Below are 17,105 nucleotides of genomic sequence, written 5' to 3'. Positions count from 1 at the left end.
CTACCTGAAGGAGCATGCGCTAATCTGAGAGCTTAACCTCAAGGACTGTAGTTTTGGGCATTAGTTGTCTTTCCGGATTATTGCATAACTTTCCAGTTTTTCTCTCTTCCCTGCCAAAAAAACTACAAGTGGGAGGGGCTTCGTCCTGCCAGAATAGCATCACGTGACGCACGCGATGGCCTGGCTCGCCCGTCCCTCCTCAGGTCTGTTCAGTTTCCTTCCTCTTCGAAGGCGGGACAACCGAACCTGATGGTCGATAGTCTCTGACGCAAAACCTAGAGCGAGCGGGGAATTCTCCAATCAGTGAAGGGAATCAGGGGATGGGGGCGGGACGCCGCCACAGCTTCGCTTGCACGATGGAATGACGAGAGGCTGGGCTGAGTTGGGTTGCACGATCGCCCCGGAGGAAGCGGCCATGGCGGCGGGGCAGCGGCCACTCGCTTCCGCCTGTAGCGGCCGCTCTTTCCGACAGTGAGAGAAAAACGGCCGGGTCTCAGGGACAGGAATGGCGGCGGTCCCGCGGCTGGGGCCGCTGTTCTGGCTGCTGCTGGCCGCGGCCTTCGCTGCCCCCGAGCAAGAAGCCGGCCGCGAGCGAGACTTCCCACCTCACCAGGAGCAGCAGAAGCCGCCGCCGCCGCCGCACCAGCAGCCCGGGCTGCAAGGGCCGGAGCCGCCCCGGGCTGAGGTGAGCTGAGGGAGGCGGAGAGCGGGAGAAGCGGGGGCGACGCTCGGGGGGTCAATTTGATAGGCCGTAGGGCTGGGCTACTATCACCCCCGACGGCCCAGGAGGGGGAAGCTTCGGCCGGCGTCGGGACGGAAGACCCGGCTCCTCCTTGCTGAAAAGGCGGCTTGCGGCTCTTCCACGCCGTCAAGTCTCCGCCGCGGGGCACAACGTGGCCGGGCGGCGGTGAAAGGTGGGATGGGAGAAGTCTTTTGGGATTAGAGTCAGGGACAGGCAACCTGGACTCTTTTATGACTTGTGGACTTCAACTCCCAGAATTCCCGAGCCAGCCATGCTGAGGGGAAAGGGAGAGTTTCCAAGCTGAGCCAGGCTGGCTCAGGAATTCTGGGAGTTGAAGTCCACGAGTCATGAAGGGGCCTAGGCCAGAGGTAGGCAACCTGGGCTCTTTTATGACTCATGGACTTCAACTCCCAGAATTCCTGAGCCAGCCATGCTGAGGGGACAGGGAGAGGTTTCCAAGCTGAGCCATGCTGGCTCAGGAATTCTGGGAGTTGAAGTCCACGAGTCATAAAAGAGCCAAGGTTGCCTACCCCTGGATTAGACAGATTCGATTCATGCACATATATATGTATACATTTGTAGCCTTCAGCTTAGGATCACAACTGAACCCCAAAACCTATGTGGCTAAGCGAGACACTTCTTAAGTGAGCTTTGTCCCATTTTGCGACTTTTCTCGCCATAGTTGTTAAGGCGAATCCCTGCAGTTGTTAAATTGGTGACAGCGGTTGTTAAGTCAGCCTGGTTTCCCCCACTGACGTGGCTGGTCAGAAGGTCGCAAAAGAGGATCACGTGAATCCTGGGACAACTGCAACCGTCATAAATATGAACCAGCTGTCGAGCATCTGAATGTAAATCACATGACCCCCATATGGGGATGCTGCAATGCTGGTAAGTGTGAAAAATGGCCATACGGTAAGTCAAGGACTACCTGTATATGCTTGTTTTTGCTCCACAAGTTACTCTGCCCAGTTCTGTTTTCCCTTTGGTTGCACAGGTAGTCCTTGACTTATAACGGTTTGTTTGGTGACCGTTCGAAGTTACAGCAGCGTCACTGAAAACGACGTGATCGTTTTTCACACAACCGTTGCAGCATCCCCAGGGTCACATGATCAAAATTTGGATGCTTGGCAACAGACTCATATTTATGACGGTTGCAGCGGCTCAGGATCATTGATCCCCTTTTGTGACCTTCCTTAATGAGGAAGCCAGGCTCGTTTTAGAAACTTAACAACTGCAGTGATTAACAATTGTGGCAAGAAAGGTTGTTAAATGGGGCAAAACTCCCTTAACAAATGCCTCACTTAGCAACAGAAATTGTGGGCTCAGTTTGTCATAAGTCGAGTAACTGTAATGGCCACATTTCATTTTCTTAAATGTCTCACCTGATAGAAATCATAGACACTGCAAAGAAGAGAGTCTTGTTGGATCTCGGAAAGGAGAAAAAAATCAGAAATCTGGTAGTGTATCCAACCAACAGCATTTTATTAAAAAGCCTCAGCTTTCCTGAGCTGTAAGTTCACTTTGTTAGCCATGTGCTACATAATTGGATGGTTTTATATACTCATCTGACCAATGTTCTATTGGAGAGCTGCAGACAACAGTAGTATTAGTAATTTATGGTTTATATCTTCCTAAAATTACTGCTTAAAATTGATTTTACACCTTTTCTATTGGAAAAAAGTGATACAGTCTCGCTAGGTAACAGTTACACTATCTACTATGTAACTTACCGCTATTACTTTAAGTTGGTTTGGAAATAGTGATGTTGCCAGATTGCACAATCAAGTTAGCTCACATGTTACAGATCATAGTGACCTTTCATTATGATCTTTTCAAGGTCTTGAAAAGTAACTATATTTTGGTGATTTGATTTAATTGTTGCCATTTGATAATGACAGCTCAAATTGTGTTACAACAGAATGTTTTTTTTCAAGTTACTGTTAGAAAGTCCTGAACCTGCATGATAGTTTCTGAGTGTGAAATGACATTAATTTGTCATTTTATGAATATGCCAGCCTATTAGTTTAATCCAGGGGTCTTCAGACTTGGCCCTTTTATGACTTGTGGACTTCAACTCCCATATATCTAATTGTTTTTCTAAACAGACTATAAGTTTACTGTTATGTATCAACAATTCAGTTGTGCTGAATTAAGCAACTTGCCATAATGCCTACATAGTGTTGATTGTTCAGCAGTTCTTAGAACCCAATTTTGTATTCATAGTCAGAGAGAAAACCTTTCTGTTCATTCATGCATTCTTTAATCAGAGATATCATGAGAAGTTCTAAACCAGTGGTTCTCAACCTTTTTAATGCCGTGACCCCATAATACAGTTCCCCATGTTGTGGTGACCCCCAAGTGGGTGTGGTCACCAATAAGAGGGAGTAGGACAGCTAGGGAAAAGGGAAAAAAATGGCGGACAGCGTGGTTTGGCGACCCCCATGAAATGGTCGTTTGACCCCAAATGGGGTCCCGACCCACAGGTTGAGAACCACTGTTCTAAACTATAAAAAAGTGACTACCCTCATATATCCTTGCTATAAATTGTAAGTTGAGATTTACCATTGCTTAAACAAAAATAACCAATTTAAATTTTAATATTGACTACTAGATAACCTATGACTCCTTGGCCTATCATTTCAGAATATTTCCTTACCAGATGCCTTCAACAGTGGCAGAGCTTGTAATGTAGTTGAAAAGTTCTTAAAAATTAAGAGACATATTCAGAGATGCATCCACCTTAAAAGTAGCCAAATAGAATTGTACAGCACAAACATCAAGAGTTGACTCTAGGAAATATTTTATCACATTTTGTTTTGTCATAAAATACTTTATGATAATTCTTACCTTATAAACTGTTGTATAAAACTTGCCAAATTTCAGTTCCATGGGAGTCAAGGGTCCCAGACACATTCTGTAAATTAGCCCATTTGAGATATCTGGTTGGAAAAGTTTTGCCCTGTAATGGACCCCCCAAAAAAGTACTGATTTTATAGTCCCAGGATAATTTTGTCTTCAAAAATAAAATGTAAATTGAAATTTCATGCACTTTCATCTACAAGCTAGTATTTCATGATACTCCAGATCTTCACCTTTCTGATGGTTGACAAAGAGCAGACAAGGTGAAACATGTTGGATATATTTGTGTGATAAAATCAGCCTTTATTCCTGAACTGCTACAGCACCTGGTTGGAAAGATTTGAAACAAACAAGAACTAGCTTTCTTTGTGGTGTAGCACAATATAACTATGTTTTTAATAAAAGAAAAACACTTAGATTGTACAACTGCTAAAACCTATTTCACTTACTAAAAGTAGAACTTGCAGCTACTTTACTTTTCTTAGAATTCTATTTCTAGAATAGTATTCTAGAAATAGAATGGTCCAGTCTGCCATTGCTCTTTTTGAAGCAGTATCTGGAAAAATGTGGTTGTGGATGGGGGATTTGATTGTGAAGCTTCTTTAAGGAGATGCATTGAATCCCACTTGCTTAGTTCTCTTTATTTAAACAAGTTTATTTTATCAAACTGCTTTTTTGAAACCTTTACTGTCGTTATATTCATTTGTGAAATTTTATATTGATCTTTTATGCATTTGTAAAAATTAATGTTGTGTGTTATGGATGTTAATATTGTATTGTCACAAATCAAGTATTGTCTAGCTGATCATAATATAACAGCTAGAAATGGCCATTTAAGGCATATAAGTCCTGGTCAGTATAATACTGAAATTAAAGTCAATCTTGACATATAGTTCCACCGATGAATTACTCTTACCACTAGGAATTTTGTTTCTTGATTAAGTCCTGTATTTTGAGACAATACATTTTGAAGAAATTCCGTGTGACATATACTCAAGTACCTGAAAACAACTATTGTATTTCTTTCTGTATTTTTTTTTTGTCAGGACTACATATAGTTAATTCTTTCGAATATGCCTTCTAAATAAGGAATATAGTTAGTATGATGAATTAAAGTTAAGTAGAAAATTGTTGGAGTGACTATAATTTATTGTTGAAGAAATGCAGATAAATGACAGTTATGGGCAAAGTGCCATAACAATAAAATGAAAAATAGAATGCCAATGAGTCAACATCTAAAGTTCAGATCATTTGCATATTTTTGTTTCAGCAGGGATAAATAAAAACCTTGATGAGACAGTTTATATTAAATACGAAGGAGAATATGTGATCATGAGATGATCATTTTATATTGTATTAAATTTATATGCTGCCTGACTCTCAGTGACTCTGAGCAGCACACAGGTTTGTGCTTAGAGAAGTCTTAAATACAAAACAACATTGTAAGAAGTACTCTTAAGTTTGCGGTTTCTAAGAGTTGATACCAGCTTGAGGCTTATAATAAACTTTCTAAATTTAAAGGTGGCCATTACTCAGATACCGTATATACTTGCCTATGAGCGCATCCACGGATAAAGTGACCCTCAAATTTTTAAGAATAGTACCATGAAAAAACGTGTAGATATGTACTTTATCTGGGGCTACCCTTAAAAGTGTATTCGGAAGCTGCAAAGTGGGCAGTCCTTGGGCTCCCCATATTTCACTGCTGCTCTGTGAGCTGTATTGGCTGCTGTTTTGCTTCTGGGTGCAATTTGAGATGTTGGTTATTACTTTCAAAGCCCCGTATGGCCTGGAGGAACCGTCTCACCTCATTGGGATTGGCTGACATGCATAACATAACATAATATAAAAGCTTTCCCATATTGTATTTTGACATTCTGCTGAGCTACGGATGTACTTATAAATGAGTGTATACAGAAAATATGGGTACTTTAAGGAAGTATTGTATATACTCTCATATGAGTCCATCCCCATATAAGCTGAACTGGGGGGGGGGCGTTATTTTGGCACTTAAAACTTCTTGGCTTACAAATAAATATGTAAGGTAAGTAAAGAATTTGTAGGGCCCTTTTAGACACTATCCATTTTTCTTATGTTTTGGCATGATAAGGAACTGATTTTCTTAAAACTAGAACGTGGAATGAAGAACATGTTATTTTTTTTTTCAGAAAGGACCTACCCTTGTTGTTCCCGTCCATTCTATTAGTGGAGATTCTTCAGATAAAACTAACCTAGGATTTATCCATGCATTTGTGGCTGCAATTTCTGTCATCATTGTTTCAGAACTGGGCGATAAAACCTTCTTCATTGCTGCTATTATGGCAATGCGTTACAATCGCTTAACAGTGTTGGCTGGTGCAATGCTGGCCTTAGGGCTGATGACGTGTCTATCTGGTTAGTGCTTTGTCTTCTGTGTCCTGGTCTGAAAGTGAAAACAGTGGTATATGTAATATATGTGGGAGAGAATAGGGATATGTGAAACATTTCAGTTGTGAAGATGTCCAGTTTCAACTAGGTTGTTTCGTTTTATCAGAAGTGGCCCGGTGCCATTCTGACATGACGGGGAGCATTGGAACACTTTTGTTTTGAATTTGAAATATTTTGCATTTCTTCAGGGGAGCCCTTCTGACAATAGGAAATCACTAGAGACCACACTTTTTTAGCAACAAAATCTTGAAGATTTTGAGTAGCTATTTGGCTTTTGTTTTTTTATATTAACTTTAATTGTTTTCTTTTTACTTGTACGTCACCTAAAGTCTGTATCATTTGAGCAATCTAAAGATTTTACGCAATAAAAAAAACTACCCTCTCTATGGCCCGTTCATAGAGTTATTGAAAATTAGGATTACTCCAAATATCGTGTGGGAATATTTTGACTAATATAAAGAGCCAAATTTTTTATAATTTTGTGTCAGTTAATTTTTATAAAATGACTTTTTCTTGGAAAAATCTATCTGGATTTCAGCTAGGTAGAAATGTGGGAAATAATACTGTATATTAATGTTATATTACTGCATAATTTAGGCCATAATATTGTATGTAATAATATATTAATGTACATTAATTCCAAGGGATTAATTAATATATAAGAACTGCCTGAATTTAAAACATTGCTTAGATCAGTGTTTCTCAACCTTGACAATTTTAAGGAATGTGGACTTCAACTCCCAGAATTCTGGGAGTTGAAGTCCACATGCCTTAAAATTGTCAAGGTTGAGAAACACTGGCTTAGACAGTAGAAATAAACCATGTCTGCTTCATGGAAAACCTAAACTATTTGCTTTTCTGTTTTTAGTTTTATTTGGTTATGCTACCACTGTAATTCCCAGAATATATACCTACTATGTGTCAACAGCACTCTTTGCAATTTTTGGTATCCGAATGCTTCGAGAAGGCTTGAAGATGAGCGCAGATGAAGGTCAGGAAGAATTAGAGGAAGTACAAGCAGAACTCAAAAAGAAAGATGAAGAAGTAAGTAAAAGTTTATAACAGTGTTTCTCAACTTTGGCAGTTTTAAGGTGTGTGGACTTCAACTCCCAGAATTCCCCAGGCAGCACGCTTGGTTAGAAAGCATTAGGTCAGTGGTGGCGAACCTATGGCACGGGTGCCAGAGGCAGCACTCGGAGCCCTCTCTGTGGCACGCGCGTCATCGCCCCAGTCCTAGGCCTTCAGCTGGGTTTTATAAAACCTTTTCGCTTTAGGCCTCCGCCGCCGTGTGCCAAAAAAAAAAAAAAGGTCCAATCAATCAGTCAATTTCAACTTCTCGCAGGAAAAAAAAAGATCTTGCAAAGTTGGAATTGATTGAACTTTTTAGTCCCACCCAGTCTGCCGTTACTATTTATTTATTTATTTATGAGACTTATATACTGCTTTAAGTGCAAGCACTCTCTAAGCGGTGTACACCAGTAAGCAATGTATATATATATATATTTACATTGCCCCCAACAACCTGGGTCCTCATTTTACCTACCTCGGAAGGATGGAAGGCTGAGTCAACCTTGAGCCGGTGAGATTTGAACCGCTGACCTGCTGAACACAGTCAGCTAAAGTGGCCTGCAGTACTGCACCCTAACTGCTGCGCCACCTACCGCAGCCACGTCCACCCAATGGGCCATGACCACCCAATTGGCCACACCCAGCCCATGGGCCACACCTACCCGGCACTCGATGATGCATAAGTGGGGTTTGGGTTGCAGTTTGGGCACTCAGTCTCTAAAAGGTTCACCATCACTGTATTAGGTTGTTATTTGGTTAGTACTTCTTAAATGATCTTCTTAACAAGTACCTGTTTAATACTTAATGATATTAAGGCTGTGCAAAGATTCAGATTGAAGAAGGAAAGATGATTCAAACGGCACTAATCACTACTACTTCCTTAAAATGAAATGTGTATTGTGCCATGTTGGTCCAGAAAAAGAAACTAATCCCTACCAACATGAAATTCTTTTTTCCTTGCACATTTTGGAATCACTTTTTCTCCCTTGAAGCCAAATTGCTCCATAGGATCACTAAATAAAGGATGGGAAATGAATTAGCAGATACCACTGAGTTACAATCCAAGCACCCCAGGTATCTAGACTAGTGCCAGGAGTTATTGGATCCTGTGGGTAGGTAATTGCAGGAGACCCACATATTCTTCCTCATGAGATTACCTGGATGGATGTCCAAAATTAGCAGTGGATCAGTCTTATTAAGACATCCATTTCTGGACATTTTTTTAGTATTTTTATTGTCAATATATGCCAATCTATGACCATAAGATTTGATATGATATATTATTAGTATAATGTTGTAACAGTTCAGTGTCAGAATTGTTTCCATTTGTGATTATTTCTGAAATCAGAATTGTAGACTAGAATTGCCATTCCATTTTAAAATCAGATTACCCATTCCTTTATATTCTTTGAATATTCTGTTTCCAACCGAGGATTGATTGTAAAGGGAGAAATCTTTACAGCCAGCCAAAAATTTCAGCATGTAACCACAGTTGCAAACCTAGATTAGTTACAGCAACTGTCTGATTCCTGCATTAATCACTCTTGCGATGAAGTATGAATTATTGAATTGGTAGTTTGTACCAATTTACATTGGTACATTTTGTAGATTTACATTGTAAGTCTGACCATTGCTGTGTATCGCTAGTGTTCAATCTTTGGATCTGACTCTAGTTCCTCACGTTTTCTAACAGCTGCTTCTTTTCCTAGCTCCAGAGAATGAAACTCTTAAATGGGCCCGGAGATATGGAAGCGGGTACGGGCCCTGTAATACCTCAAAAGAAATGGCTGCATTTTATTTCTCCAATTTTTGTGCAAGCATTCACTTTAACATTCCTAGCTGAATGGGGTGACCGTTCTCAGTTGACCACCATTGTTCTGGCAGCAAGAGAGGTGAGACAATTGTATACGAAATGTGCGTGATCAAAAGTCACAGAACAAAATGCTCAGGAACTAATTAGTTATAGATAGACTGATTTGTTGTTGTTAGTTGCGAAGTCGTATCCGACCCATCGCGATCCCATGGACAACATTCCTCCAGGCCTTCCTGTCCTCTACCATCTTCTGGAGTCCATTGAAGCTCACGCCTGCTGCTTCAGTGACTCCATCCAGCCACCTATTGGTACTGTCCATGGGGTTTTCATGGCAAAGATACTGGAGTGGGTTGCCATTTCCTTCTCCAGTGGATCACATTTTGTCAGAACTCTCTGCTATGACCTGTCCATCTTGGGTGGCCCTGCACGGCATAGCTCATAGCTTCATTGAGTTACGCAAGCCCCTTCACTACGACAAGGCAGTAATCCATGAAGGAGAGATAGATTGATATTTGAGCCTTAAGCAGGATAGCAAATCATTTTCCCTTGGGATCTGTCCATTTTAAAAGGCATAGTTATGACGCATGCTCCATGGAATGCACTCAATAGAGTTGGCGTATCGGAGAAAGGACGTTCTCTTGCCTCTGTCTGGGCAGAGAAGCGATGGGACCTGCAGTTATGAGACTGCTTTAGAGACCCATGTGGTTTTGATTTAATATTATGTATGTCAAATTGTTGCTTCCATGGAAGTTGCCATGCACAGCATGGTGATGAGGAGTCAGGCCTAGGAGCAACTATCGTTCATTTACATAGTAACCTCTGAAGATCTGGAAGTACATGTCCTGCTATGTAATTAGTCGAGTTTTTTGGTTTAACATTCACACATTTTTAATTCATTGCACTTTTATTCTGCCCAATTGGTTAAGTCGGACATGTCAAACTTGCGACGTCACGTGACATCGCGCAACGTACCGGGACGGTTTTGCCATCGCCGGCAATGGGGTGGGCGTGGCTTCCAGATGACGTGTCTGGCCTGTGGGCCGGCAGTTTGACACCCCTGGGTTAAGTTATATTAGTGCTGAGGTGAGCATTTAAATTGAGTAGCATTTTTTTTTTAATTAAAAGTTTTAAAAAGTTTACACAATATATATCCCAAATCCCTCCCACCCACCCCCCCTACTTCCCAAAGCTGATTACAGGGTTAAAAATAAACAATCATAATCTAACTAACATTACCCAACTGTATTAACAATCAAATCCATAACATACTTTAACTCCTTTTCAAGATAAATATTAACAAATTAAAAACAAAAATAATAATATAATTAAACCATAATGCTAAAAATAATATATTAAACTATCAATGGTAATCTAAAATTTACTCATAAGCTAAATAATAGCATTTTTTGTTTCTAGTTTTCTCACTTTTTAAAGTGATTGTGGTACTTTAGGTTATCCCAGGAATGACATTCTAGCACAGTGGTTCTCAACCTGTGGGTCGGGACCCCATTTGGGGTCGAACGACCATTTCACGGGGGTCGCCAAACAAGGCTGTCCGCCATTTTTTCCCCCTTTTCTTTGGCCACGCCCCTGGCACCCGGTGATGTATAAGTGGTTGGGGGTCACCACAACATGAGCAACTGTATTATGGGGTCGCGGCATTAGAAAGGTTGAGAACCACTGCTCTAGCAAATTCCCTGTGGTCATTAACTAAGGCTGGACGTGGCTGACAGCATTCTCTGTGTGTTTTTTTATCCGTTTGCGGCCTTTGAAAGTATCAGCGGACCCTTTGTAAGCAGCTGCAGTAAAAAAAAAATCTGTGGCTTTTCAAATAGCACCGAAACTTTTATCTGTTTTTTTCCCCCACAGAACCCCTACGGTGTGGCAGTGGGTGGAACAGTTGGTCATAGTTTGTGTACTGGCTTAGCAGTGATTGGAGGAAGAATGATAGCACAAAAAATCTCCGTTCGAACTGGTAAGTTCTTGGCAGGAAAAGAAAACCATCTACTTGCAAAGCGAAAGGGGAAATGAGATGTTTTCTAACCAGGGTTAAAAAGCCAGTTTGGTCTAGTGCAGGGGTAGGCCACCTTGGCTCTTTTATGACTCGTGGACTTCAACTCCCAGAATTCCTGAGCCAGCTAAGCTGAGGGGAAAGGGAGAGGTTTCCAAGCTGAGCCATGCTGGCTCAGGAATTCTGGGAGTTGAAGTCCACGAGTCATAAAGCGGCCTAGGCCTAGGCCAGAGGTAGGGAACCCTGGCTCTTTTATCACTCGTGGACTTCAACTCCCAGAATTCCTGAGCCAGCCACGCTGAGGGGAAAGGGAGAGATTTTCATGCTGAGCCATGCTGGCTCAGGAATTGTGAGAGTTGAAGTCCATGAGTCATAAAAGAGCCAAGGTTGCCTACCCTTGCTCTAATGATTAAGGCGCCTGTCTAGAAGGCAGGAGAGTATGTGAGCCCTAATCCCACCTTGGGCGTGAAAGTCATCTGGATGACTTTGGGCCAGTCACTCTCAGCTTAACTAGCCTCACAGGCTTCTTGTGGGGGAAATGGGAGGCAGGAGTGTTGGGATATGAGTTTATTTATAAAATTAATAAAAGGGACCGCCTTGAAGCATTTTAAACTAAATGATAGAATTAATATCACTAGCAATTCTGGTCCTGTCTTTAACTGTCTTAAACACCTGCTCACATGCTTCAGTTTAGGCATGCCCAAAGCGACCAGTGCATTAAAACAGAGCCACATCTTACTGTTTGCTTTTGGTTAGTGGATAATTGGTTTAATAAAAGTGAAATTGGTCAAATCTGTCCATTTACTATATTCTTTTTAAGTTCATGCTCGTTATTTAGAATGGGCGTTCCTTAGAGCAGTGGTTCTCAACCTTTTTAATGCCACGACCCTCAACCGGTCGTAAGTCGAGGACTACTCAACTGGTGCAGCACCATTTGCAGAATGGGACTTTTGGCGGGCTCAGCAGGGCAGAGACAGCCTGGACAATTCCTATTGGCTTTCAAAAGCCAATAGAATAAAAGGGAGTACCACAGCTAAGGAAAAGGAGGAAAAAAATGGCGGACTGCGTTGTTTGGCGACCCCCGTGAAATGGTCGTTCGACCCCAAATGGGGTCCCGACCCACAGGTTGAGAACCACTGTTTTAGAGGGAGAGGAGAATTGTCTTTAATCCACTGCCAGTCAGCGTGAACAGGCCTGAGCAAATACTAACCCATAATCGGTCATGAAACTCCCAGTACAGTAATGGCCAAAATTGTGGAAACCTTTTGGGAAAAGTGTACTTTTGAGATTTGATGGCTAATAACACCACTTTTTTTGGGGGGGAGTAGTACCATAAAATTATATATCAACGGAAAGATAATTTAATCAAGAATGTAATGCAACATAGTTTGTTCAATCATCTGTGCTGTATTCTATGAAAAGTTATAGCCAAATAACCAGAAAAAGGAAGCACAACTTGCTTAGGTTGATTATCAGGGAGCTTTCCTTCATCTGATTGTAGTCAATGAGCATGAGTATTTAGAGAGCCAATCAGGTGTCCTCTTGTTTTGCCAATGAGCCAATCAGGTCACAGTAGGTTTCAGTGATTGATGTCCTGTATTAAAGCTGAGAGGAGGACATTGGTCAGTGTGTTATGTGATCGCTGTCAAGTTGGTTGGGGTTTTTTGTGTCCTTTCATTTAGTGAGCTTGTAAAACGTAATAAAATCAAAGTAATGGTGCAAAGAGTTGACTGGTTGCCCAGGAAGCAATGTAAAATAGTATTATTAAGTGAATAAGGCTACCGTTATAAAGAAATTAGAAGAAAAATTGGTGGAAACTTAACCAAAGGTGGCATTTCTACTGTACACTTTCCCCAAAAGGTTTCCACAATTTTGGCCTCTACTGTACTGTCTGATTTTCCAGTTGGTTCAAAATCAGTTTTCAAATTTCATTTTAACCATTTGCTGAGAATAGTTTATCATTTAGTCTTTCCTGGCAAGAGCAGGCAAAAATGTGCTTTTTTTTTCATTTATTAATTGGTTGAAGTTATATAACCAGCCGTCTCACATACATGACTGTGGGTGGCTTATAGGATTAAAACACACACACCACACACACACACACACACACACACACACACACACACACGGAAAAATAACCAAAATCATAACAAAAGGCAAAACTTTAAAACCATAGAAACAATTAAAACATAAAAAACATAAAGGAAAAAAGTACATGTTTCGTATGAAAGTCATCCAAAGAGATGAGGTCTTTTGTGGTTCAAATTTTGCTGAATTGCACAAAGTCATTTGATGTGGATTATTTCTTACAGTATATAAACACTAACTAAGCTTGCTATTTGTAACTTCTTGACTCTGACCATGTTGCAAATATATAGGATGAGTATCTTCATTGATTAGATGCCAGTGAGAAGTAGAAGCATGAAAGTAAATTCATGAATACAAAATAAGCCTTGTGAAATTTTGTCTTTTATATAGGTTCTAACCACATGATCATTTCCCCCCCCTTTTTTTTTTCTTTTACAGTGACAATCATAGGAGGCATTGTTTTCTTAGCATTTGCGTTCTCTGCATTATTTATAAGCCCAGATGTTGGATTTTAGCAGGAGTATTTTTTTTTCCTTTTCCTTGAAATACAAGAATTGGAATCATTTGGCTTCCTGTATATAATGTACAGCTACTTATTCAAACAAGCACTGAAGGTGGGATGCTGTAATTTTTATAGTAACAATTAGTTTGGTATGTTTTGTAGATACAGTCTCTGCTGGACAATAACATGATCTATATATTTGGGATATGAATAATGTACATTTTATTTTAGTTATTTTGCTGGCAGATGTCCAAAAAACACTGCTTGACAGCCCCCTTTGATTTTATTTCTCAAGTACATGGTTCCACAATCAGAAATGAAGAGCTATGCCAACAATTAAGTCATCTACTCAAGACTGTGGACTTGTGGAAAAATCAGGATACTTTGATAGAGAACGTGCTAATTCAGAAACGGTCTCAAAATACACAATCCATCTAGATATTTACAGATCAATTTTTGTATTTTACTGAACATTTGATGCCTTTTCAGATTAAAATATTCTTAAAAGCGATCATTGTTTTCTTTTTAGTAAATATAATAATATGGGAGAGCGTGGATAACAACTAGGCGTCTCCTATTATAGAATTGCAATTAAAATGAGTTCTGGTTTCATTCAGAGGAAAATAATGTGTATTGTCCAATATTTTATATTTTTAGTGGTTGTACCCATTTCTTGTTACTCCAGTACCTTCGATGGACAAATATTTCATGATTGCTGTTTTTTTTTTAATTTTGAGTCATGCTGCTTGTCAGTTATTGAAAACAATAATTTGACATTGATTCAGTTCACATGCATTGTTCTAAGCCGGGGGGGGGGGTAGGCAACCTTGGCTCTTTTATGACTCGTGGACTTCAACTCCCAGAATTCCTGAGCCAGTATGGCTGGCTCAAGAATTCTGGGAGTTGAAGTCCATGAGTCATAAAAGAGCCAAGGTTGCCTACCTCTGTTCTAAGCTGTGCCATGATTTTGCTTTAGAACCGTGTGTGGACTCAGCCATTTGGTACATAAGCTCTGGTCTTTTAACTTGGTGTTTTGCAAACCCAGTTTGATGTAATATTTAACAAATTGTTGGCTTAATGCAAATAGTGGATCTAGCCATAGTATCTCAGACATCAAGTTATGCTGCTAAATGTGTTTTACATAAAGTATGGCATTGCAGCAATATGAGGCAACCCCTTTCCAAATTAAAGTTTTATTCCTAGTCAAACTAATACTGCAATATGAAGGCTGAGATAAGTTTGATCAAGTGGGAGAGTTCCAAACTATCTCTCCTTTTTTGCCCTATGATGTTGGTTTTTTTTTTTAACCATGATCTAGAAGCCATCCAAAAGAACCTGGGGTCCAAAGCATTTCCCATGTTCATATTATGCGCCTGGTCTAGGAGAGAATTTAGATCAAGCTATTTGCTGGTCTGAACCAATATCTTCCCATTTCTTGGAATGAAATTAGATTCTTGAAAATAGCGAGTTCAGTTAATGCTATTCATATTTGTGGGTCTCTCAGCAGGATTTTGGATTTGCCAATTGCTATCACTGAGCTATATAGTTGTCCGTTTTGTAGCCAAAAAGGAAAAAAAAAAAAAAAGAATCCAGTTTGTAAAAGATGGGTATCAAGCTGGAAAGATTGCTTTAAAATAAACGCTTTTGTAAAGACGTTCTTTTTTACTGCTTTTATTTTTTTATCTTTCCCAAGTATGAGATTCTTGTAGTGAGGCTTAATGTGCACAGGTATAATTTGTGGATGATTCTGAAAAGGGGTTCACCTTCATGTAATAATAAGCTGAATTTTCACTGTTTTCCAGTATAGGTGCTATTCCTGAAAGAGAGGAAAAAACCCACTGTTTTTTCAGGAGTTTAATCTTTTTTTTTTATTGTCATTATACTGAGACTTTAAAAGCATTCTTCTATCTAATGGCCTTTCCTACTGTGGAAACATGCCTCGTGCAGTGTATTTGCTTCGGCATCTGTATATCATTATTTTTAGATCATCCCTTCCACGGGCTCTTCAGTCTTTTGCCCTTTAAGCTGACAGCATCTAGCGGAGTTGCAAAGTGTGTAAAACCTGAGTCCCACTCCACTGAGATTATAGTCAGATGACCTGCATGGAATGAAATCAAGCGCTCCCACTGCCTTGGGACAGTGAAGCCTACAGTCACTGAAATCAAAGGGGAGGAAAAGTACTAGCTGAGACTCCTTTAGTGACTACCTGGTGCTTTTTTTGCTGGTGGTTAACAGCGTGGTGCCATAAACAGGCTGCTCAACACCTGATACATGTGGGCAGATTGCGTGCTTTTCTTGTTCCTTCACAGGGGACACGTTTTCATGCTCCGCTTTGGTCTCGGCCCTTATTCTTGTCATTCCCTTCTAAAGTCACTACTGCGGATCTTCCTTCCCGCACAATATAATCATTGTGCACTTACCTAGTTGCAGAAAAAGCTACTTTCTGACTCCTTTCTCAGGACAGCTCAGCAAATGGACCAATGTTAAAAATTAAAAGTATACAGTACAGTTATCAATCAGGCTATGGGAGAATTTTTTTTTTTTAAAAATGGAACTGTATCATTGCAGCGTCATGCACATATTCTTACACGGTTGAAAGAGAATAATTTAAGCAAATACGAGGGCAATTCGGAAATAGACCTCTGTTTGGTTATCAATGACAGACACTCGCAGATACAGAACTTTTATTATACACATTAGAAAACTACAACATCACATTAGGTGGTACCTTGCTCAATAGTAGCAACTGTGAGAGGGATCTCAGAGTCCTGGTGGACAATCACTTAAATATGAGCCAGCCATGTGCTGTAGCTGCTAAAAAAGCCAACACAGTGCTGGGCTGCATTAACAGAGGGATAGAATGAAGAACACGTGAAGTGTTAATACTACTTTACAATGCCTTGGTAAGGCCCCACTTGGAATACTGCATCCAATTTTGGTCACCACGATATAAAAAAAGATGTTGAGACTGTAGAAACTAGAGTACAGAGAAGAGCAACAAAGATGATTAGGGGACTGGAGGCTAAAATATATAAGGAACAGTTGCTGGAATTGGGTATGTCTAGTTTAATGAAGAGAAGGACGAGGGGGGACATGGTAGTAGTGTTCCAGTATCTCAGGGGCTGCCCCAAAGAAGAGGGAGTCAAGCTATTCTCCAAAGCACCTGAAGACAGGACATTGATTGTTGGCAACCGGTATTTGTTAGATGGGTGACTATAATGAGAATTTACAGAAAATAGGTTTCCTTGTAGATCAGTGGTTCTCAACCTTTTTAATGCCGCGACCCCCCCCCCCCAACCGGTCGTAAGTCGAGGACTACTCAACCAGTCGTAAGTCGAGGACTACTCAATTGGTGCAGCACCGTTTGCAGAATGGGACTTTTGGCGGGCTCAGCAGGGCAGAGACAACCTGGACAATTCCTATTGGCTTTTGAAAGCCAATAGAATTAGACTCTATTCAAAGAGTCTATTCTATTGGCTTTCAAAAGCCAATAGAATAAAAGGGAGTAGCACAGCTAAGGAAAAGGGGGAAAAAATGGCGGACTGCGTTGTTTGGCGACCCCCGTGAAATGGTCATTCGACCCCAAATGGGGTCC

The 17,105-nt window shown here is 40.6% G+C and overlaps 1 protein-coding gene across 1 annotated transcript; it reads left to right on the top strand.

Annotated features, from left to right (window-relative positions):
- Positions 1 to 366: 366 nt before the first annotated feature.
- TMEM165 (transmembrane protein 165) lies at positions 367 to 14,021 on the top strand. The gene is made up of 6 exons (XM_039362883.1): positions 367 to 685; positions 5,770 to 5,995; positions 6,897 to 7,072; positions 8,806 to 8,988; positions 10,779 to 10,884; positions 13,447 to 14,021. The coding sequence occupies exons 1-6, from the start codon at positions 506 to 508 to the stop codon at positions 13,521 to 13,523; spliced, it is 948 nt and encodes a 315-aa protein (XP_039218817.1). The 5' UTR covers positions 367 to 505; the 3' UTR covers positions 13,524 to 14,021.
- The last annotated feature ends 3,084 nt before the right edge of the window (positions 14,022 to 17,105 follow it).

This window comes from Crotalus tigris, unplaced genomic scaffold (assembly GCF_016545835.1).
Source record: "Crotalus tigris isolate CLP2741 ecotype Arizona unplaced genomic scaffold, ASM1654583v1 scf7180000019483.1746242, whole genome shotgun sequence".
Taxonomy (NCBI): Eukaryota; Metazoa; Chordata; class Lepidosauria; order Squamata; family Viperidae; genus Crotalus; species Crotalus tigris.
Note: the sequence above shows the minus strand (reverse complement) of the source record. Positions and strands in the feature narration are given on the sequence as shown.